The sequence below is a fragment of the Aspergillus karnatakaensis genome (genome assembly GCF_047715665.1).
Source record: "Aspergillus karnatakaensis strain CBS 102800 unplaced genomic scaffold BJY04scaffold_29, whole genome shotgun sequence".
In the NCBI taxonomy this organism is placed as follows: domain Eukaryota; kingdom Fungi; phylum Ascomycota; class Eurotiomycetes; order Eurotiales; family Aspergillaceae; genus Aspergillus; species Aspergillus karnatakaensis.
Genome location: NW_027395741.1, coordinates 71291 through 91296, shown reverse-complemented (window position 1 = coordinate 91296; position 20006 = coordinate 71291). Strand labels below are relative to the sequence as shown.

Genomic DNA, 20006 nt, shown 5'->3' with positions numbered 1-20006 from the left:
GTGATTCAGCCTCCACTGTCCAGGGCTGTCGCGGCGATGCTCCCGACTCGGACTCCCTATATTCTCTCCAGTGAACGGTCATAGTAATAAGAATAAATCGATCACGTTTTGTATCATCTCTCTCTCGCTGTCTCTCTGTGATAATATACATACAACCTGGGTAATATCGTCAACTGTCATAATATACATAATACAAAATAAACAACCGCAATGCGCAAACGACAAGCTGAGTCGCATTCAGAAACAAAACAAAGCCAAATTCTTATGCCAGCATCCATAGATGCCGAATCATGCCGAGCAAACCAGCCAGATTAAACGCCAAGGAAGAGGCTGGAAGAAGCAAGAAAGCATTAAAAACGATACCACGGTGAAGGAACAAATTAAGGCATTATTTCTTCTTGATCATATCCAACAACGCCCGAACCTTTTGCCGACTGATTGGTTTTGTGAGGAAGGTGTCGATTCCAGAGGAGTATGCTTCTTGTTGCGCCGCGGCGCTGTCAAGTCCTGTCAAGGCGACGATGGTCACCGGGTACCACGGTGGTCGTTGCTCAGGATGTTTGTCAAAGTATTCTCGCTCGTGATGGCGGATTTGCTGGCTCGCTTCGAAGCCGTTCAGAACGGGCATGGAGATGTCTATTTGGTTAGCGATCTTGATGCATAGTCGGAAGAAAAAGAGCATACCGATTATAACCATCTCAAACATCCCCGGGTTGGCTTGGAACGTCTCCACCGCTTCCAGGCCATTCGTTGCTGTTTTGTAGCTCCAGCCATCTTTCTTCACGTACGCGACTAGGATATTCAGATTGACCGGGTTGTCTTCGACGAGCAGCACATGCGGGCGGGTCTGTTTCGGCTCTGCTGAAACCGGCGAGGACGATTTCGACGCTGGGGGTGTGTCCTGTTCCTTGTGCTTGTGTTCGCGGTCTCTCGGTTCGGTTCCTTGATCGAGAGGCCGCTTGCTGATTTTCATCCGCTCATTTGGTGCGTCGCGTGGCCCGATGTCTAATGGCAGATGAGACGACTCGGGCATTTCCACCCATCGCGTCTCTTCTCCAGCATGAGGTTCGCGGCCCTCAAGACGGTTGAGGCAAAGCTCCAAGGTCTTTGCCAGCTTTCGAGGCCCGCACGGCTGGCTGATGAACTCGACGATGGACTCGTGGTTGCGGCTACTAGCGCGGGCAATCATGTTGTGGGCGATCTCCGGAGACTGGCAGATGACCATCAATGGGGACAATTTACCCGGCTGGTCCAACCGGAGCAGCTGGTTCTTTTCAGCGGCTGGGTCGTTCATATCGGTATGAACCATAAGGTAAAAGTCGCAATCAGGAGTGTCACCCTGGAGCGAGACCCGTTTGACTGTGAGGTGGAACCAATCCTCGCACAACCGCTTTAGCGAGTTGAAAAGAGTGCCCTCTTGTTCGCCCTCGACGGATGGGCCAAAGCCAACCAGGCCGATGGTCTTGCCTTGGGCTTGTTTTCGAATGGGGCTGTATGCCGCACTAGACGCTGACTCCTTGTCGGATGCTTCCGGGATAGCGCCTGGACGAACTGGAACTTCTATTGTGATCTCAGTCCCTTTGCCTTTTTCAGAACTGACTTCAATAGATCCGCGGAGGGCACTGAGAGCCTGGCGGACAATGCTCAACCCGAGCCCACTTCCAGGCGCTAGGGAGTCCTCCTGCGAGAATGGCGTGAAGAGGCCGTTCCGCAGGTAGTTGACGTCGATGCCTTGACCCGTGTCCTTGATCTTGAATGTGACGGTATATTGACTAGAAGTCTCACTGTCGGTGCTATCCCGGCGCGGGACTTCGGCTGCCTTGAGCTCGAGATAGATGAAGCCAGAAGGAGTGTACTTCAGCGCGTTGCCGAAGAGGTTCATAAATATCCGACGCCAGCAACCTGCTTGGGTGAAAAAGTTCCATTCCGCAGCTTCTTGAATGTCGAGAATAACAGTCACTTGTTTCGTCGGCAAGACAATCGTTCTCGAGCCCTTCTCACCGCTGACCTGTCGAGGCTGCTCTCGAGTATGATGGTAGAACGTGTGGCCGGCAAACACACTCTCCACCACTTCTTCGAGAACGACATCCAGCTGGACCGGTGCGTGAGAATTCTCGCCATGGCGATGCCGATGCTTTGGTTTGTAGTCTTTTTTGAATTTGTCAATATAGCTAAAGTCGAGAAGATGATCGATTGTGTCGAGGAGCGTTCTGCCGCACGATTCGATCGTATGAAGCATTCCTTGTTGCAGTGCATTCATAGCGGTATCGCTGACGATGTCCGCGGTTCCGAGAATACCGTGCAGTGGACTCCTCAACTCGTGCGAAATGCTGCTCACGAGGTTGGACTTTGCTTTTTCCGCCATCTCTACATCTAGGCGGTGCACTTCGGCCGTAACACTGTTACTAAAGGCACGAAGATACGCCAGCTCGTTCTCCGCTGAGAAAACTCGTTCAGGAGAGCGAGTCCAGACGAGCAGGCCTGAGAGCCACCGCGATTGGTGAGAATCCCAGACAGGCAGGAATATCACGCTGCGCGCACCTTCCAGGACCTTAATGAGGTCGCTAGTCTCCTGTCGGTGATGGGGCTTTCGTCTTCTCGTCTTGCTCTTGTTTTCCGATTCAGTGGACATGCTAGAGACAGAGCCGGTGGTGCTGTCGTCGGACAATAACCCATTCTCATCGCAGGTAAAGATCTTGCCGTGAGGGTACCGATCCAGAATAGCTTTGAGAACTGACTCTCGAACGCCAAAGTCGTGGTCTAAGTTTGAGTCAATGCGCGTATCATCGTTGATAGTGGAGGAAAGTGATGTTGATGAGCCTAGTGTGCGGGCTAAAATGTTCTTCGTATTCTCCTCGTTCTTTGGAGCAGGCACTGGCGTTCCATCACCACTACCCGAATCAGTGCTATCCTCGCTGCTGGCTGTCTCATCGCGAGCATATGCCGCCCTGGATTTATCCTGGCCAGAGCCGACCAGACCTCCAAAGGACTCAATGCGGGCGTCGAGAAAGGCAACACCCTCAACTCCAATCGATTCGCGAATCAGATTTGCCGCTCTGGAGAATATCTTCTGAAAGCCAGCTGGGCTGTTGTCATCCCGCAGGTTGTCGTCTGACACTGAGCTTCGGAACGTCGCCCGGCCGTGGCTTTCTTTCTTTTCTTCGGCTTGCTCATCTTTCTCATCCTGCTCCGTTGGCTCCTCTTGCTCCTCGTTCTTTTCCGAATCAAGATTATCGTCACGGTTCAGATGCTCCTCTTTGAGTTGATTGTGGTCAGCCAGGGTGGCATCCAGTGCCGGTGTCTCCAATGGAACATCAGCTTGACGAGCGGTATCCGAACTGGGAGTCTCCAGGGTCGGAGACTCCAGGTTCGGGGGCGTCTCCAAGTCGGGTGTTCGTGTAAGCTGACTCTCATTGGAGTACCCTCTCTTTGACGGGCGATACGGGAGCTGTCGCGGTGACGGATGGTCTCGAGCTTCTTGCAAGTCTTGCTGTTTCCTGTTCAGCTGGCCTTCGACTGTCTTGCCTGACCGGCCTGTGGCAGCTTCCTGCTCATTGGACTCCAGCCAAGAGTCACGAAGGGTACTCTTGCCTTCAACGAAACTCCCCAGACCAAAGATCATCTTCTTCGCCTGCGCGTTTTGGTGCTTTGACTGTACCATCTCCAAGTATTGCATCACTGTTTCGCCCATCTCATGCATGAAGTCCAGTGACGCTTCATCGAGTCCTCTCCGCGTCTCTGTGTCAAAGATACAATACGTCCCGATTGTGATCCCGCTGGGTGCGACGATCGGCACCCCGGCATAGAACTGGGCTGGCGAGAGTCGTTTCGCCAGGCTGTCTGTCTGGATACGCTGGCTGTTCTTCATGTCTGGTATGACGATCGCGCTACCGTCCACAATCTCTGGATCATCGGACGACTCTGACAGGGGAAGCTTCATAACGTGCTTGCAGACGCTGTGCTCTCTGGGCAAAATACAGCATCCTAACCACAGATCGTCTTTCGGGTTCGGTGTTCCGGTGGCTTCGGCAAGGATATACTGATAGGTAGGGCTCAGGAGGGTAATCATTCCCCGGCGGGCGCCTAGTCTCATGGCACCCAGCTGGGCAAAGGCATTGAGGGCGCGGTCCTGTGAGGGCTGCGCAACAAAGGAGTCTGTGGTGTCATCGTCGGCAGGGGCGTAGGGGTATGTGTTGTGGTTGTGGGGTAGATATCTGGTGAGTCAGCAAACGCCGAGGACTGTTCGCTGCGATTCACACCTGTAGAACTCTCGCTCTTTGGCGAGGTTGTAGGAAGACAGCGCACTGGTCTGCGTTTGCTCGTGCGAAGCCATTGCGGCAGGATGGTGTCGGAGAGGATCACCAGGAACTGGCAGGCTAGGGTGGTTTTGTTGAAGTATGCGATCTGGAGCATTTCATCATTGCGGGAACCCACCTACGTCATTGCTCCTCCAGCTTTCGGATAGCGTCTCCACTTGCGCGACACGCTTGGAATCCTACAGAAGAATGAGTCCAGGCTCATGCGAACTCCACGCCACGCTGATTCGAGCTTAGCTGGCTGAGACTCAAAGGTCCATCTGCTGTTGATTCCTCGTCGGGTTCTGCACAGTTCCTTCCAGGAACAAGCTTCGCCGGTGGCAAGCGATGCTATACTCCGTAATGGGTCGGTTGCAGTCGGGGCAGCCCACCCCGTTAGATCGATCCGATCAACAGGGCCACTATCAATTTCTGGAGACTGGAGTGGGAGACCGCCACTGTTGTGCAGCGTGCACTGTCCAGTCCGATGGACCAATCGATGAGACCAGCAGCCAAGGAAAGAGCAAGATCGATCCAGAGGAAGTTGAAGAATGTGCCTGGATCAGATATAGGAAAGACGTGAAGATGGTGTCTCCGTAGAGGGAGATTCAAAGAATCTTTCGTGCTATCATCGGCGCACCATGGAAGTTCGAATACAATAAGGTCATTCTCGCTGTGCACTCCGTAGGAGTAGTACAGCCCTGCCACACGCAAGGGACTTCCAAGCCTGAGGCATCAGCAGTGGGTCGAGGGGCGAAGGTCCAGGAATTCTTTTCCACCCCAATCCATGCGCCGATCATTGAGGACGGACTCTGACTCGTAATGGATTTCACCGACTTTCCTGTAAGGCAAAGGATAAGCGCGACGAATACTGGGATGATGGAGAACTCTTGAACTGTAAGCTGTGAGAAAGCGGCACAGCCCGTGACGCAAGGAAGAGCAGCGCGGTCACGTGGGAACAACGAAAAAACATACCACAGTACTGGGCTGCTTGATGCTTCGCTTGTCAGTAAAGATTGTTGTCTCTTACACAGCTGTGTAGTATTGTCATTTGGCGTCAAGCAACAGCTTTCATCAGGTGGAAGAAGTACAGGAGAGAATCAGATAGCAAAAAAGAAACTAAGGACAAAAAGAATGACCTACGCAGGGATCGAACCTGCAATCTCTTGATTCGTAGTCAAGCGCCTTGCCATTGGGCCAGCAGGCCTTATTGATTAATCCTGTCTCTTTTGGTTGAATATAAGCATGTTTTGAAGAGAACGGATCAAAAAAGCTCTTCCAAATTCCATTTCTGCCTTCGTCTTCACCAACGTGCAAATCTCTGGAGATGTCTTTATTATCTCATAAGTACTCAGCCTGCTCTTCCACATGATGTGTGCTTATAGCTGGACAAATCAAGTCATCAATCTTTACTGAGGGTGCCTGAACGTCTACACATACTTTGCGCGCGTAGTATATATAATTGCGCACCTTCCCAGTGTTCAGCTTGACTCTCCTTAACTCACACTAGCCTTGGAAATGGCTCTATCCAACGCGCCCGACCAATTCCCATCCTGTTATTATCACTCTGAGTCTCTACGAAGCTCGCTTAACTCGCCTACCCGGCAGGCGCGACGAACGGTCCCCGAATCGGGCTTAGCTTGCTTCCCCAGCTTCTCCTCACTTTCTCCGATCGGAGCTCTCAACTCCAGCCATCCGCGTGTCCGCTCGCTGATGAACAGTGATGGCAGCTATTCTTAGTCCTGGTTCGGCGCAAGGAGACCGGAGCGTTGTGCTCCCACAAAAGTCGTCAAGGCGCCGAGCATGTAATGAGTGCAAGCAGCAGAAGGTGCGTACTCCCCATTACAAGCCTGGTCCATGCTTACACTACTTACTGTACAACAGATACGGTGCGACTTGACAGCCGACCATAACGGATCAAACGTTTGTTCACGATGTCGAAAGATTGGACTCGATTGCAAAGTTGAATCGAGCTTTCAGAGAACCAGGAAGCGAAGGTACAGTTCCGTCTCATCCGTGCCACTCTCAATAATGCTTATGATTAGGCGCTCCTACGACCTTGAAAATGAAATCAAGGAGCTGAGGCAGAAGCTCGCGGCTTATGAGGATGTGACATCAGTAGGGGTGCGAGTGCCTTCGAATTCGATCAGCCCGCACGATCTAAATACGTTTCCTCACGACAATGGAGGTCTCGACTTTGGCACCCGACTACCGTCGGTTACGCCTGTTAGGCAGTCAGACGTATTATGCGGCCGCATTGAGAGAAGTCAGGCTCCAGGGCTGACCACAAAGCCCGTGATTGACGTGGACCAGACCCGTTCAACACCTCTGGTTGTTATCCCACAGGTTCGCATGCTGGCAGACATTCGGCTGTCAGTGGAAGAGATCGAGGATCTTTTTACAATGTGAGCATTCCGCCGTGAGACCCTCACTCACTAACATGTATACAGCTACTTTACTCACTTCCACCAATTTCTTCCGTTCCTCAAGCCCGACAAGTCGCCCCACGCATACTACGAATCGTCCGAGTTGCTCTTCTGGTCTATTATCTCTGTGGCCTCGCATCGCTCCCCAAAGCACCCAACACTGCTCTCCAGGCTCGCAAGAGCCGTGACAGACTTGATATGGGGCATTATCCGATCAGTTTCATATTCAGTCCAGTCGGTTCAAAGTCTTGCTATTCTTTGTACTTGGCCCTTTCCCACAAGCAGTAGCACCTCTGACCCTACCTACACACTTGCTGGCACGATGATGCAACTTGCCTTTCAGATGGGGTTGCATTGTGCTTCAGGGGCACAGGACTTTACTAAGATCCCGTTGAACTTGAACACAGGTGAGTATGGGGAGTGGGTCGCCACCTGGCAAGCTTGCAATATTGTCGCACATAGGTAAGGTCCGAGGAACATCGGCGTTTCTGAAGCTCAGATTTGTAGTGTCAGTATTGGATGCGGCCTCCCGGCCACAGTCTCACTGCACGACTCGCCGTTCCATACGAGCATACCACATCAGTACCCTGCACTGGTTTCATACCTTCGGATTGAGCAATTCCGACACCGAGTATCGCTAGCACTCGCTCCACATGCGCTGAGTGTACAATCGCTTAGCCACGAACGCACATCGCTTTATCGCTTGCTTGACACTCTGTATGGTGATCTGGTACGGGAGATTACTACTGTCTCTGCATCGCGTATGATTTACCTAAACAGGGCTTCTGGGCGCGCTAACACTCAATAGCAATGATCCGAGTTTACCTCTCCGCCGCCTCAGTACATTACCATGCATTCTACTTACTTGATGACACAGGTCTAGATGGATACACAAGCCGTATAGCCACGCTGTATTGCACAGCTTGCGCATTTGTCTCCCAAGCCCTAGAGATAGACGAACATAACGGCCTCTTCCACTATTGGCCCTTCTTTTGCTACCAGATATTCGTGGCGGCATCTTTCATGATACTCAAGATCATCATGAACGGCAGTTTCGATTCCTTTATTGACGTTCAAGCCGGCAAGTCGCTACTGAACTCGGCTATTCTAGCCCTGCGAAGAATGTCAGTGGCCAACAACGACTTGCCAGCGAGACTCAGCGACGTTCTTGGCTTCCTTTATTCGCTTCCGAATGGCGGAGATGATCTAGGCACGGCAGCTAACTTGCGCCCGCGAGTACGAAACAGGCTCAGCGTGAGCGTGGTCTATGACTTGCTTTGGCAATGGCGGAAGCATTTTCAGACGGACCAAGATTCTGTAACAGGGACAAACATGCCAGATAAGTACAGTCTTCGCAATTGTTGCCAATCGCTAACTTGTTACACAGTCTGGCCCTGTGAGTGGCGATCATATGAGTCTCGACTTCGATCAACTAGGGCTTGCCGGTGCATTCAACTTCGAATGGCCCGATATCGCCTTCGAAATACCGCTGGAAACCAGTACATAACTTGGAAAGAGTTCTAACATAGTTACGCCTTGCTCTCATTCTCTCATTCTCTAGAAGAGTATGTACATTCGAAACTAAACTTGACATCCTACACCTTTTCATATAAATCTCCGCCAGCAGCCACATCAATCGCAGTCGCCTCCTTCAGGCCAACGATAGTGAAAAGCTTCTTCGGGGTGAAACCGGTGTCAATGCCTGTGCTACCACTCTCTTTGATCTGGCGATACGTATTGCGGATAGCATCGTAAGCAGGCGCAATAGCTGCAAACGGGAAGATGATAATCTTGAAGCCCAGCTCCTTCGCCTTCTCAGGTGTCCACGACGGCGTGGCTCCGTTCTCGACCATATTCAACAGCACTGGCGTAGGAGCCAGCAGGCGACATACCTCCCGTGCCTCGTCCTCATTCGTGACCCCCTCCAGGAAAGCAACATCAGCCCCAGCCTGCGCTGCAGCTTTCAACCGAACAATAGCTTCATCAAACCCGTCAGTCTGTAGCGCATCGGTCCTTGCAATGATTACAATATCGGACCCCAGCGCCTTACGGCTCGCAACAGCAGCTGTGATCCGAGATACAAAGACATCAACAGGAATAACCTGCTTTCCGCCTAGATGTCCGCACCTCTTCGTCTGAATCTGGTCTTCGATGTGTAATCCGGCGACGCCGCTGCGGTGGTACTGTGCGATCGTGCGAGCAACCATGTTCGGCCCTCCATATCCGGTGTCCGCGTCAGCAATCAGCGGTGTAGAGGTCTCAAGGTTTGCGATCATCTCGGCGTGCTCGCGCATGTCGTTTAGAGTTGCGAAACCAAGGTCAGCCTGGCCTAGTTTTGATGCAGAGGTGCCGGCGCCGGTCTAAGAGGTTAGCCAGGCAGAGATACGGGTTGCCTGTCATACCATATAGAGACAGTCGAACCCGACTTCGAGGGCGATCCTTGCACTAAAGCCATCGTATACCCCTGGCGCTACGACGATGTCTTTCTCTGCCAGGAATTGGCGGAGGCGTGTAGCTGGTGCGAGAGGCGCCTTTGTGCCGTTGGTTTCGTTGGTAGACATTTTGGGGCTCTTTTGAACGGGAAAGCTAAGAGGGCAGTGAGCTTTGCTTGGTGACAAAATCAACTACGAGGCGTGTGTCCTATATATCTACTTTGTCCTCCGTCCGCAACATCCCCGTCTCGCCGATCGGCGTTCCCTCAAGTCCGATCGGACACAGTTGGAGTAGCCGATCGGCGAGCGAAGCCTGACCATCGCGTCAATGACAGCCATTGAGAAGGCCCTGTTAGTCTCAATAGCAGCTTCCTTCCAAACCATCTAATGCGGGGCCCCGCGAAGGTGCACGCCGATGCGGCGCTGATCTAGCTGGCCTCCGGGTATATATTGCCCTCGGCACGACTTAGACCAGCATATTTCACTCAAACTCCTTGCCTTGACATCTACAGATCTTCAGAACAAGTCACAATGGCCGATCACGAGAAGTCCCCATCTGAGCATCTCGAGCACCCTATCGACCACCATGACCATGGTGACCCCGAAAAGCCAGCTCAGAACGACACCCAATCACCCGACTGGAAAGCTGCTGAGAAAAGCCTTGTGCGAAAGCTTGATATGACCCTAATGCCGGTTGTCTGGGTGTTGTACATGTTCAATTATCTTGATCGGAACAATATCGCGTATGGATTCTTTTCCAAGTTTGAATGATGGCTGCTGACAGCATTCTGGTATAGACAAGCACGGTTAAATAACTTTGAACGGGATCTAAACCTGCAGGGAACGGACTTTAATGTCGCAGTATCGATTCTCAATGTTGGGTCTGTGACCCCTCCACAAATGGCGATTGTTCATCAGGCACTAACAGCAGCAGATATATGCTTGCGCAACTCCCCTCAAACATGATCATCACTCGCGTGCGTCCGAGCATCTACCTCCCCTGCTGTGTGATGGTATGGTCGTGTGTCTCGGCAGCAACAGCAGGTGTTACTAATTTTTCTGGCTTGGTTGCTGTGCGCTTCTTCCTTGGAATCGTCGAAGCTCCCTTTTTTCCTGGTGTATGCACCCCATGCCCCTAGTACCAATGGATGATAACCCTGCCCAACCCTAGGCCTTCTACGTCCTATCCGCCTGGTACACGCGTAAAGAGCTCGCCTTACGCACCGCAGTCCTATATTCAGGCCTTATCCTTGCCACTGCGTTCTCCGGCTTGATAGCTGCGGGTATCTTCGCAGGGCTAGAAAACGCTCGAGGCCTGACAGGCTGGCAGTGGCTCTTCATCATCGAAGGCGCGGGTAGTTTCCTCGCGGCAATCTTCGCCATGGCGCTCCTACCAGATTACATCGACTCGAACTCAGGCAGCGGAACATGGCTCCTGACCCCTCAGGAGCGCGAAGTCGCCGCGCAACGAATCGCCGCAGACCGGGTGTCCGTCCCCGACGCAGACAGAAGCGTCTGGTATGGTGTCTCGCTAGCTGTGAAGGACTACCGAACTTGGATTTTCGTACGTCCACCTTCCCCTATCCCCATTTCCTCACATAGCACCCAATGCTAATCTATGCGTGACAGTTCCTCATGCTCTGCAGCAACCACACAGCCTACGGCTTCAACAACTTCTTCCCCAGCATCGTCCGCGGCTTCAACCTCGGCTCCAACACCACAACCCTCCTCCTCACAGCCCCACCCTACCTGTTCGCCGCCCTCGTCAGTTTCGCCGTCGCATACTCCTCCGACCGCCGCAACGAGCGCGGCTACCACGTCTCCATCCCCATGGTTATCGCCATAACAGGATTTATCATCTCCGTGTCGACCCTCTCCGTCCCCGCGCGCTACGTCGCCTCCTTCCTATACGCCTCCGGGGCATTCGCCGCCAACGCGATGGTGTATTCGTGGGCGGCGAGCGTGCTGAACCAGACGCCCGAGAAGAGAGCCGCTGGCACGGCGATTGTGAATTTGCTCAGTCAGTTTGGGAATATCTGGAGCCCGTATTTTTTTCGGGATGGGGATGAGCCGCGGTATGTGCTTGCTATGATTCTCATGATGGGGTTCTCGGGGGTCAGTATTGGGTGTGCGATGGTTATGAAGGGGGTATTAAAGAGGGAGAATGCGAAGTTGTTGAGAGTGGCGGAGCAGGAGGGGAGCGATAGGGGGAGGGTTACGCTTTATACTGTTTAGTTTGGTTGACTCTATGGATGGTGTGGAGAGGGTGGTGGCGTTGAAGTTGGATTGCTATAATCAGAACATCAGTCCAAATCTAACTAGAAGTCTTCAGATTAACCCAGTATCATGACTATATTCATCTCGACATGTAACAAGAGACTCCGAGTACACACCGCTAAGAAAGCAAACCCAAGAATCCTACCGAAGACGACGCAGATCCGTGCCCAGATACCGCGTCCTAGATCCCCAGTCTACCCTCCACTCCACCTCATTCCCTCGGGCTCCTCTTCTCCTCTCCTCGCTACAGCTTCATACCACCTCTATCGCTTAACGGCCTGACAGGCCCCTCAACCTCTTCACCTCCTCAACTTCAGCCTTAAGCCGCCCAAGCTCCTCACCAATCTCATTATAGCCCCTCCGCGCCTGCTCGAGCATGGCATCCGTGGCCTCCCTGATCTCCCTTCCCTTCCTGTTCTCCTCAACGCATTTGTCCATGTACAGACTGACGCATTCCATGGAAATATCATCTTGTAGAGCCGCGACGGCTCTGTGGATACTGGCCTGGAGGGTTTTAAGCTCGGCGATGGTCTTGCGGGTTGGTTTTGTTTTGGGGCTGGCTTGGTTGAAGCCTTTGGTGAGCTCAAGGGCTGTTTCACAGAACATGGGTTAGCAAAATAAAGTGAGGTGTGTATTATCTTTCCGTAGGGATGATGTGATTTTACACTTGCAAGGAACGGAAGGGTCCATGTTGTATGTGATGGGAATGGGCGGTGTTAGACATACCCCGTCTCAGGTAGTCATGCAGCCTGGTGAGATGGAAACTAGTTAGGTCGTATGAGGTGTTGGGATGTTCTTGCTGGCGGAAGGAGGTGTAGTCGCTTTGGATTGATGAACGGAATGTAGCTAGTGACGAGTTGGTTTTTGTTTCTGCGAGGAGGGTTTCGAAGGCGTTGAGGCAGACTTGGAGCTCTGGGGGGTTGGATGGGGTGGGCATTGTTATTCTAGAGTATAAGAAGGTCAGGTCTTGGTTTGGATAGATGATGTAAATGGTAGTTTGTGCTGTATGTTTTGCAGATGGAGAAATAGTCTGGTAGAGTGCGGCCTGGAGTCTTATATTACTACTTAAGCTACATAATTTAGATTAGAGGCGTTTCTTTGCCGGAAGGAGTGGTATATTTAGATTTGGCCGCGAGTAAAACTTGTTAGATGATCGTTTTCTTTATTCCAGATACTAGAATTGGGGGTTCTTTGTCAAGAATTAAGTAAGAGCAAGAACCTCTAGTCTTTACACACCTGAAACATTAGCTAAGCCCGTACTAACTGGTGGAATAGACTTGTGCCTGGTATATGGTCAAAGCGAATGAGCTGCAAGTCTCCTGACTCTCGTGTTTCTCTGCCTGTTACAACTTTTCTTTGAAGAATGCCACCCTGGTCTATCGAGCAAGCTGAGATAGCTTTTGAGTCTGCCTGTTGAGACCCTGCCTTTGACCTTTTTCCAGGGTGGCGTTTCGCGAGTTCGAGACCTGGTTATTCCTTGATTAATGGTTATCTATGATGTTATGATCATGAACACCTCCTTCTACAAAAAGAAACCAAATACTCTCAAACCATGTGGTACAGGCTATGGTTGATGCCAATATACGCAAAGCAGAACCTTGTATGCGTAACGGCTTTAGCCCTGTGATATGCAGTCAACACTGTTATAGAATAAAGCTTTTAGAATTGTGATGCCAGAATCTACAGTATTAAGATGACAAAGACTAATTATGTTCAGCCGAGAATCAGAGGAGGAGGCGGGAGATAAGAAAGAGTTACGCTTTATACTGCTTAGCCTGGGCTTTCAATTAAATGGTGCCGTGTTGCATTAGTGGTGGTATAAGAGGTAAGATTACAACTGGTTAGGGCTACATTAGATCACGGCCCTAGGTGTTCCTATCTCCCCATCAAAACGGACCTGCATGATCGAGATCCTCCATCACCTGCTCCCTCATCCCTTCATTCTCCTCTGCCTTCCTTCTCTTGTGGTTCTCACTCAACCGGGCGAGTTGGTGATCATCTTCCTCTTCCACCTCACTGCACCTCCTTTTCTTCGCGAGCCGTTTGTTATAATGGTCATGGAAATAGCCAGTACCAAGGTTATAATCTAGATCCAGCTGCCTCACAACCCCGTAGAGATCACCCTGGACGATTTCGAGGTTCCTCCGGTCGGAAGGACCGCTGTGTCCCTGTCCTTTGAAATGGTTTATCCTTCCAACCAAAAAAATGCCTGGAAGTGCATTAGAGAGTCTTTCAATGGGTCTATCGGGACAGGGGATGGATAGGGATGGGATGGGATCTCGGGACGTGTTAGACTTACCCCAATCTAGAAGTTGAAGCAGACGATAGAGTTCAAGGTTAGCCTTGAAAGATAAGGTTAGAAGATACGGTCGTTGACGGAGGAAGGCATAGTCATTCTCAATTAACAAGCGAAATTTGGACGGTAAGAAGTCAATTTTTTGTTTCGGCAAGGACAGTGAGGATTGCCTCGAAGGCGTCGAAGCAGCGTTGGAGGTCTGGGGTAGTGCGCGCGGGAGGGGGCTGCATTGAGGACATTGTTAATGTATGACTCTTGGTTTAGCGATGTCAAGGTAAAGGTAGTGGTAGTTTGTGCCGTAAGTTCAGAAAGAATCAGTCCAGGAGAGTACAAGTCAAGGTGTCATATCATACTACTTAAGCTACTGCTACTGGGCTTTAGGGTGTTTCTTTTTCAGGGAGGCGTGGTATATTTGGCAGCAGGTGAAACTTGTAAAACGCTTCTTTATCCTATGTGCTGGAACAGGGGGTCGTTTGTTGGTGCCTTGGTATACGCCGAATGTGGTCTTTTGAGCTGAAACATTAAACCAGCTCTATCCTCTACAACCTACTCACTGCGGTGAAGCAGGGCAGCGCGTGGTAAAACAGGACGTTGATGGACCTCGAGATGGTATTGTACTGCATGAGGGTCAAAGCGAGTGGATTGTCCCACGAGACCTTTGGCTTTGTCCTCTTTCATGGGTCGTTTCAGGCAACCTGTTCATCCCATTGACCAGTGAAACCGGTTTTATCAGATCTAGGGATCCAGGACAATATGACTGATGCAACTGTCCGAGCTGGCGGTGGATCTTGTTGAAGCACATCGCGAAGATGCGCATGAAGGCAAACTTATGAAAACAATAGCTATAATGTATCAATCCTTTATACCCCCTTCTTCAAACATTCGCAGTACTTGAGTTGTGTAAGGGAGTCTAAATACTATGTCAATATACTCAAACCAATGTTTCAATCAGCGACTCTAGCCCTAGGATGTAAACTCTACCCTGTTCTCAGTATAAAGCTCATAAACTCATTTTCTCAGAAGCTAGATCGTTAAGCAACTCTGTGGGCCATAAAGCGAAGGCATTACTGACATACTCGTAGAAGAAATAGAAGAATATATCAAAAATAATAGCAACATGCATGATCTATGACGGTATAATACACTAGCCTAACCTAAAAAGTCTCTCAAAGCTCCTTCTCTGCGGTTCCTCATCTTCTCATCTTCACTCCCTCATCTCCCCGGCCTTGTCCTCGCTCTCTTCTTTCGCCTTCTCCCTATACTTAGGCGCCACCGGGATCTCCTCCTCAAACAACTTCTCCTCGAGCCCTCGTCTTCCCCCACTCCTGGACCCTCCGGCTTGCTTTTGAAAGTCCTCAAGCCTATCCTCCGTAAGCCCCCAGCATTCCCGTTTGATATTCAACCGATAGTTTTCATTCGAGAAGGGATGCGTGTCATCTAGCCGCTGGTAAAGATCCGTATGCCACTTAAGAGCAGCCACAATCTTCTTCATAGAAGCCCAGGTGTCCCGCATTTCCTTCCGGGGCGCTGGTGGCCCCGCGGCGCGTTCATACTCGATGTGGAGGTCTTTGGCTGTACGTAACCCAGATTAGCGCCCTCTAAAGATGATAAATTAAGTTGCAAGGCTGGAATAAAACCTACCTCGGATTACAAGAGTAATCAGCTCTTTCGACGAGTCATGCACAAACGCAACATTCACGCCGAGGTTCCTCAGTCGCACATCAAGAGAGTCACTCTGCCAACTATCCTCAAGTCTGGTGGCGTGGGAGATAGAATTAAGCTTTCCGTACAGGGGTCTCAAGGGCCACGAGGGCCACCGCCTAGCAACCATAAGAATGTAAGTTAGCTCTATAAGTTCATCTTTGAGGGTGTTCATGAGGTCATCGAGGGGCGTTTCAGTGTCGATCTCCATGCCGTCTTCTGAATCCATGATGTTGGCTTGGTAGATTGTTTGATTGTTTGTCACTTTGTCTGTGAGTTTAGAAGTTCGAAGGGCAGATAATCATCAGTCTGAGATGCGAAATTGTATTCTGTGGTAAGTGCTTTTGGTGTGGAGTTGGGGTGTCATGGGTGAGCTGGTTCTACTATATAATTCAATATACCTCGCCATGCTTTGTTTGTTCTTCTCATTCGTATCTAGGTTGTCAGCTTCCTTTCACACCTCTTTTATCTGTCTCGTACCAGCTTTCCATTCCTTTGTTTTGAGAAATGGAAACACGCCTCACCAGTACCAGCTCATCCAGGTGTATCGCCTTGTTTCAGGTACAAACAAAGCGTTTTTCTGTCCTGTGAAACAGTTCAAAGCTTCAGCTTTGCTTTGACTTATAGCTATAACCAGCAACTCGGCTGTTTCTACTCTGTATCGCTAACCCGGAACTAATCATAGTCCACTTCATTAATTATAGTAAATCCCAAGGAAAGTTACGTCTTGGTACTCGCCGTATATCTACTCGCATGCTCCCGCCCTCTCCCTATCCCAAGGATCGGATATCCCTTTTGCAACAAAGAAGCAGCAAATGGCTTTCTATAATGCACAGGTTAAAGGAAAGGGCTCTAACGCCCTCTTTTCATGGAAATTTTATGCTGAGAATTTCTCCAAGATAGCTTTTCCTGACATGTCCCTTGATCTTGATAGTCCGTCAAGAAAGCCCAAGCCAACCAACAGCATCCCAGGAGAACTACTCCATGAATAACAACCATTAGGATGCACAAACGGGTGATTAGTTATCAATGGGAAAGACGAAACGGCCAAGCTTTAAGCCGGGTATAATCTAAATGCTCTTTGTTCGCTTGCTTCATTCGTTCCATCAAGCTTCTTCAGACTCGAGAAGTTCGAAAGTGGACTCAACAAAGCTCTTCTCATGAGTAAAACGGCAAAGAGGTCATTGCCAAAATCCACCGGCCAAAACCATGCCGGCTTTGTATGGTACTACGTCTGTGGTAGCTGTTTTGGACGACGGTGAGTTTCGCCTGTCGGTAGTCGATTCCTCGAGATATTCCAGCACTGATTTACCAATGCTCGGTAAAGATGAAAACATCTATTCCCGTGTCGGGGCTTTTGCGCGGAGCTTTGAGGTATTAATGTTGTTGAATCTGAGTAGATCATGATGGAGACAGCACCTTAGAGACGGACAGCGTGTGTGTCTCTGGGGACTCAGGAGACCTGAATCCGGTACAGCAACTCAAGCTTATTTTATTAAGATCTACTGCATCTGATCGTCAGCTAGCGTCATTAGTTAGAGCTCCCAGAATGCAGCCCCCGAAAGCTCAATGCGCAACCCGCATCAGGTTCTTGTTAATGAGAGGTACTCTCTCGAATCTATTCTAACAGCATAACCGAGTTCTCCTTACTTCAAACCCCACGAAAACAACCGTGACCGTATCTTGACGTCCCAGCGCACCGCATCGATCGATCGACCCGAGGTCATCGTAGTCATGACGTCAACCCTACACCACCCACAAAACCACCTCTCCTCCTTATTTACCTATTCTCCAACCTCTTGGAACCCATCAACTAAGCCTTAATGAAGCGAGCCATACGCTACTCAACAATTCTCTACCCGCAATACAAGTACCATTTCCATTTCCACCCGCAAGCCACCCAAGTCCGCACAATGGTCAAGGACACAAACACCGTCATCAAGTAAGTAGAGTTACAGCACATGACCACCCAAACCCTAACAAGCAACAGCGAGTTCAACGGCCTCGTCAACATGACCGCCAACGAGCTCCGCGACTGGCTCAAGGAAGAGCAGTCCGAGTCGTCAGGGTGGAAGAGTGAGTCTGGCTCGGGGGAGACGGTTGGGCATGAGAGGTGGGTCTCCGTTTTTACCATTTCTATCCTTCTTCGGAAAGACTTCTTGAAGACGGACAGGATGCTGATGAGAACAGCGGTCGTAAAATCGTGGATATCCTAGAACACAACCCGTCGAAGGATCCGGAGGGGTACTCGGATGAAGACGTCGATCATATGAGGCGCGTTGTGGCGTATTGTAAGCGGCATCTTGCCCAAGAGGAGACGGCGAAGAGGGATACGAGTAGTAAGAGTTATCGCAGTTTGAAGAATTGGGGGCATGATGCGCAGAAGGAGTGATTTGTTTCGGATGTCTATGGATAATATCAAATGAATGAAGTAAACTATACCTTGAGATTAGGGGGATCTCTATGAAGACGATGTATTACTTTTAGTCTATCCAGACAGTTCTATCCATGACCTGAATATAAAATACCTATTTATGCTCCTCCCTCCACTGAAAATCCGTCTTCACCTGAATCCCCACCTCCTCAATACTCCCCCTGCCATCTCTCTCCCGACTCTTACTTGTACTCTTACTCTTATCCATCTCATCCATCTCCACTCCACCCCCCATCCCCTCCACCATCGTCGTAGTCAGCAGCGCCTCATCCCCATCCGGCCGAAACTCGCTCTCATCAAACTGCTGAAACACCCCGCGTGGTTTCTTCGTCTTTCTCCGCCCCCTTCCCCGATCCTCATTCGTACGGCTCTTCTGTCTGACACTCGAACTCGTACCTCCACCTCTCGAATCACTATTCCCGAACCTCCCGCGGGCGACCGAAGAACCCATTATCTTCTTCAATGTCCGCCTGATAAGCGGCTGCAGCGTCGGGAGACAAGCACAGAGGATCCCGATACACGGCTCCACGGAAGACCAGACGTAGACGTCGGCCATGATCCAGGTGACGTCGAGGTTGTGTTTTAGCGGAATCATGTAATAGATTCTTATGATCGAGGCGATGCAGACACTATCCGTATCACAAACAACGTATTAGCTTCTTGACGCATGGAGAGTGCGATGTGATGGTGACAAAGAACGTACAAACTCCCCAGCATAAAAATCCCCATTACAAGTCCCTTTTGCACAGTCCTCATCTGTAGCTTCCAAACCAGCGGGACTGGGACAACGAGGATCAACAAATCCGTCGCGACGTTCGCCGCCGCGTTGCCGATGTAGAACGGGTAGAGGTCGAAGACGCAGTGTCCGCCGGTTGGGTCGGCGTACTGGGTCCAGTAGTATGAGGGGGGCCGGCAGCATGCGGAGAAGGCGATCGTGCAGGCGATGAAGTAGCCGATTGTGAGGAAGCCGCAGAGGTACATGATGGGTGTTGTGCCGAAGATGCGGCGGTAGAAGAAGATGATGGAGAGTTTGATGAGCGGGATGGCCCAGACGTAGATGAGGACGTAGGCGAAGTGTGTCTGTTGCAGTAGAATTGTCATTAGTATTGTATATTAAAGTAATGATGGAGGTTTGGAGGAGGGAGATACCTGGTTCACTCGCGTAATGTGGTCCATTGGGACAACCCAGACGTGTTTTCCGAGGCCATATTGTCCACCTTTCTTGTCAGTTTCTATTTTCTATTCTGCTGAGTGGTGCGACTTACCAACGATCGTACAAGCTAAGATCGCATACGTCGGGATCTGAATTCAATCAACACCATGCCTTTCCTCTGCTCTGTGCCGGTCAGGAACCCACCAAAGAAGCAACAATGAACCAGTCATCCGCGGCGAATTTCACCTGCTGCACCTTCACCCTCGCAATCATGCGCAGCGCCACAGCAACAGTCGCCAGTACGGTCAACGCGATGGTAATCGCATTGTTTCGCGCCGTGTGGCTCTCGGAGAGATCGATGCCGGGTGGTGGTTCTCCAAAGGGACTTGCCATGGTCTCCAGCTGTTCAGCCTAATCACCACCCAGGAAGCATAAGCATTAAGCCTGCCCAGAAAGTAAAGAGAATCAAACAAACGAGCACCTAAACAAAGAACATCGAAAGAAGAACGCCATTGTCCGTCTCCCAAAGTCAAAGTCAAAGCCAAAGTCTCAATCGAAATCAATCTCGATCGCCCCCAAAAGCAAAACCCTTGCTAAGATGACTACCAAACTCAAATCCATTCCAAGGCAGGGAACAACTTCCAAGAGAAACGCGACTCATACAGTCACCAGTGACACTCAGCGCAATCTGCGGCCTCAGCCTGCGGCCTGCCAATACACAATCTCGCAGTAATCAGGGATTCAATTCCGCCCCTTCCATCGCGCAGCCCGGCTCTCTAGTGCCTTGCTAGCGCCCTCCACAGGGGATCTGAGATCCAGTGGCGGCGCGCAGACAGATCATGGCGCATCGTGGCGGCACTGGCGTGCGTGGTACGGCCCACATCGGCCGGTCCGTGCCGGGAGAGAAACGTCTGGGAGATTGCAGGATTGGACTAGCTGGCAGCGACATGGGTGGATTTGGGTTTATCTTCGGGGGGAGGGCAGAGTAAGGA

The 20006-nt window shown here is 50.8% G+C and overlaps 8 protein-coding genes and 1 non-coding gene across 9 annotated transcripts; 3 read left to right on the top strand and 6 right to left on the bottom strand.

Annotated features, from left to right (window-relative positions):
- Positions 1-73: 73 nt before the first annotated feature.
- Positions 74-4380, bottom strand: BJY04DRAFT_191015 (uncharacterized protein). Its single transcript, XM_073711579.1, has 3 exons — positions 4260-4380; positions 685-4214; positions 74-636 (listed from the first exon to the last, which is right to left on the bottom strand). Exons 1-3 carry the CDS (start codon positions 4331-4333, stop codon positions 389-391), a joined length of 3852 nt encoding a protein of 1283 aa, XP_073570363.1. The 5' UTR covers positions 4334-4380; the 3' UTR covers positions 74-388.
- Positions 4381-5430: 1050 nt separating this feature from the next.
- BJY04DRAFT_t94 lies at positions 5431-5502 on the bottom strand. The gene has a single exon. It is a non-coding gene; the product is annotated as a tRNA-Arg (tRNA).
- Positions 5503-5612: 110 nt separating this feature from the next.
- On the top strand, positions 5613-8228 carry BJY04DRAFT_228209 (Zn(II)2Cys6 transcription factor; the record flags this gene model as incomplete). Its single annotated transcript, XM_073718787.1, has 7 exons — positions 5613-6123; positions 6180-6292; positions 6341-6700; positions 6746-7183; positions 7229-7482; positions 7530-8038; positions 8109-8228. The coding sequence occupies exons 1-7, from the start codon at positions 6019-6021 to the stop codon at positions 8226-8228; spliced, it is 1899 nt and encodes a 632-aa protein (XP_073570362.1). The 5' UTR covers positions 5613-6018.
- Positions 8229-8316: 88 nt separating this feature from the next.
- BJY04DRAFT_207983 (isocitrate lyase/PEP mutase family protein) lies at positions 8317-9282 on the bottom strand (the record flags this gene model as incomplete). The annotated part of the gene is made up of 2 exons (XM_073713930.1): positions 8317-9081; positions 9124-9282. The coding sequence occupies 2 exons, from the start codon at positions 9280-9282 to the stop codon at positions 8317-8319; spliced, it is 924 nt and encodes a 307-aa protein (XP_073570361.1).
- A 549-nt stretch (positions 9283-9831) lies between these two features.
- On the top strand, positions 9832-11388 carry BJY04DRAFT_207982 (major facilitator superfamily domain-containing protein; the record flags this gene model as incomplete). The annotated part of the gene is made up of 5 exons (XM_073713929.1): positions 9832-9896; positions 9951-10034; positions 10088-10271; positions 10325-10717; positions 10783-11388. The coding sequence occupies 5 exons, from the start codon at positions 9832-9834 to the stop codon at positions 11386-11388; spliced, it is 1332 nt and encodes a 443-aa protein (XP_073570360.1).
- Positions 11389-11700: 312 nt separating this feature from the next.
- On the bottom strand, positions 11701-12367 carry BJY04DRAFT_219014 (uncharacterized protein; the record flags this gene model as incomplete). Its single annotated transcript, XM_073716460.1, has 2 exons — positions 11701-12020; positions 12157-12367. The coding sequence occupies 2 exons, from the start codon at positions 12365-12367 to the stop codon at positions 11701-11703; spliced, it is 531 nt and encodes a 176-aa protein (XP_073570359.1).
- A 2563-nt stretch (positions 12368-14930) lies between these two features.
- Positions 14931-15656, bottom strand: BJY04DRAFT_219013 (uncharacterized protein; the record flags this gene model as incomplete). The annotated part of the gene is made up of 2 exons (XM_073716459.1): positions 14931-15298; positions 15368-15656. The coding sequence occupies 2 exons, from the start codon at positions 15654-15656 to the stop codon at positions 14931-14933; spliced, it is 657 nt and encodes a 218-aa protein (XP_073570358.1).
- Positions 15657-17340: 1684 nt separating this feature from the next.
- BJY04DRAFT_219012 (DUF3140 domain-containing protein) lies at positions 17341-17819 on the top strand (the record flags this gene model as incomplete). Its single annotated transcript, XM_073716458.1, has 3 exons — positions 17341-17369; positions 17418-17540; positions 17618-17819. The coding sequence occupies 3 exons, from the start codon at positions 17341-17343 to the stop codon at positions 17817-17819; spliced, it is 354 nt and encodes a 117-aa protein (XP_073570357.1).
- Positions 17820-17955: 136 nt separating this feature from the next.
- Positions 17956-19407, bottom strand: BJY04DRAFT_219011 (integral membrane protein Pth11-like protein; the record flags this gene model as incomplete). Its single annotated transcript, XM_073716457.1, has 5 exons — positions 17956-18490; positions 18565-18941; positions 19011-19078; positions 19127-19163; positions 19219-19407. The coding sequence occupies 5 exons, from the start codon at positions 19405-19407 to the stop codon at positions 17956-17958; spliced, it is 1206 nt and encodes a 401-aa protein (XP_073570356.1).
- Positions 19408-20006: the final 599 nt, after the last annotated feature.

What these genes read in the sequence shown, in the direction of transcription:
- BJY04DRAFT_191015 (XM_073711579.1), bottom strand. Translation starts at nt 4,333, where the DNA reads ATGGCTTCGCACGAGCAAACGCAGACCAGTGCGCTGTCTTCCTACAAC. An exon ending in AAAGAGCGAGAGTTCTACAG is followed by an intron (nt 4,215 to 4,259) that starts GTGTGAATCGCA and finishes CTGACTCACCAG; the next exon opens with ATATCTACCCCACAACCACA. An exon ending in GTTTGAGATGGTTATAATCG is followed by an intron (nt 637 to 684) that starts GTATGCTCTTTT and finishes CTAACCAAATAG; the next exon opens with ACATCTCCATGCCCGTTCTG.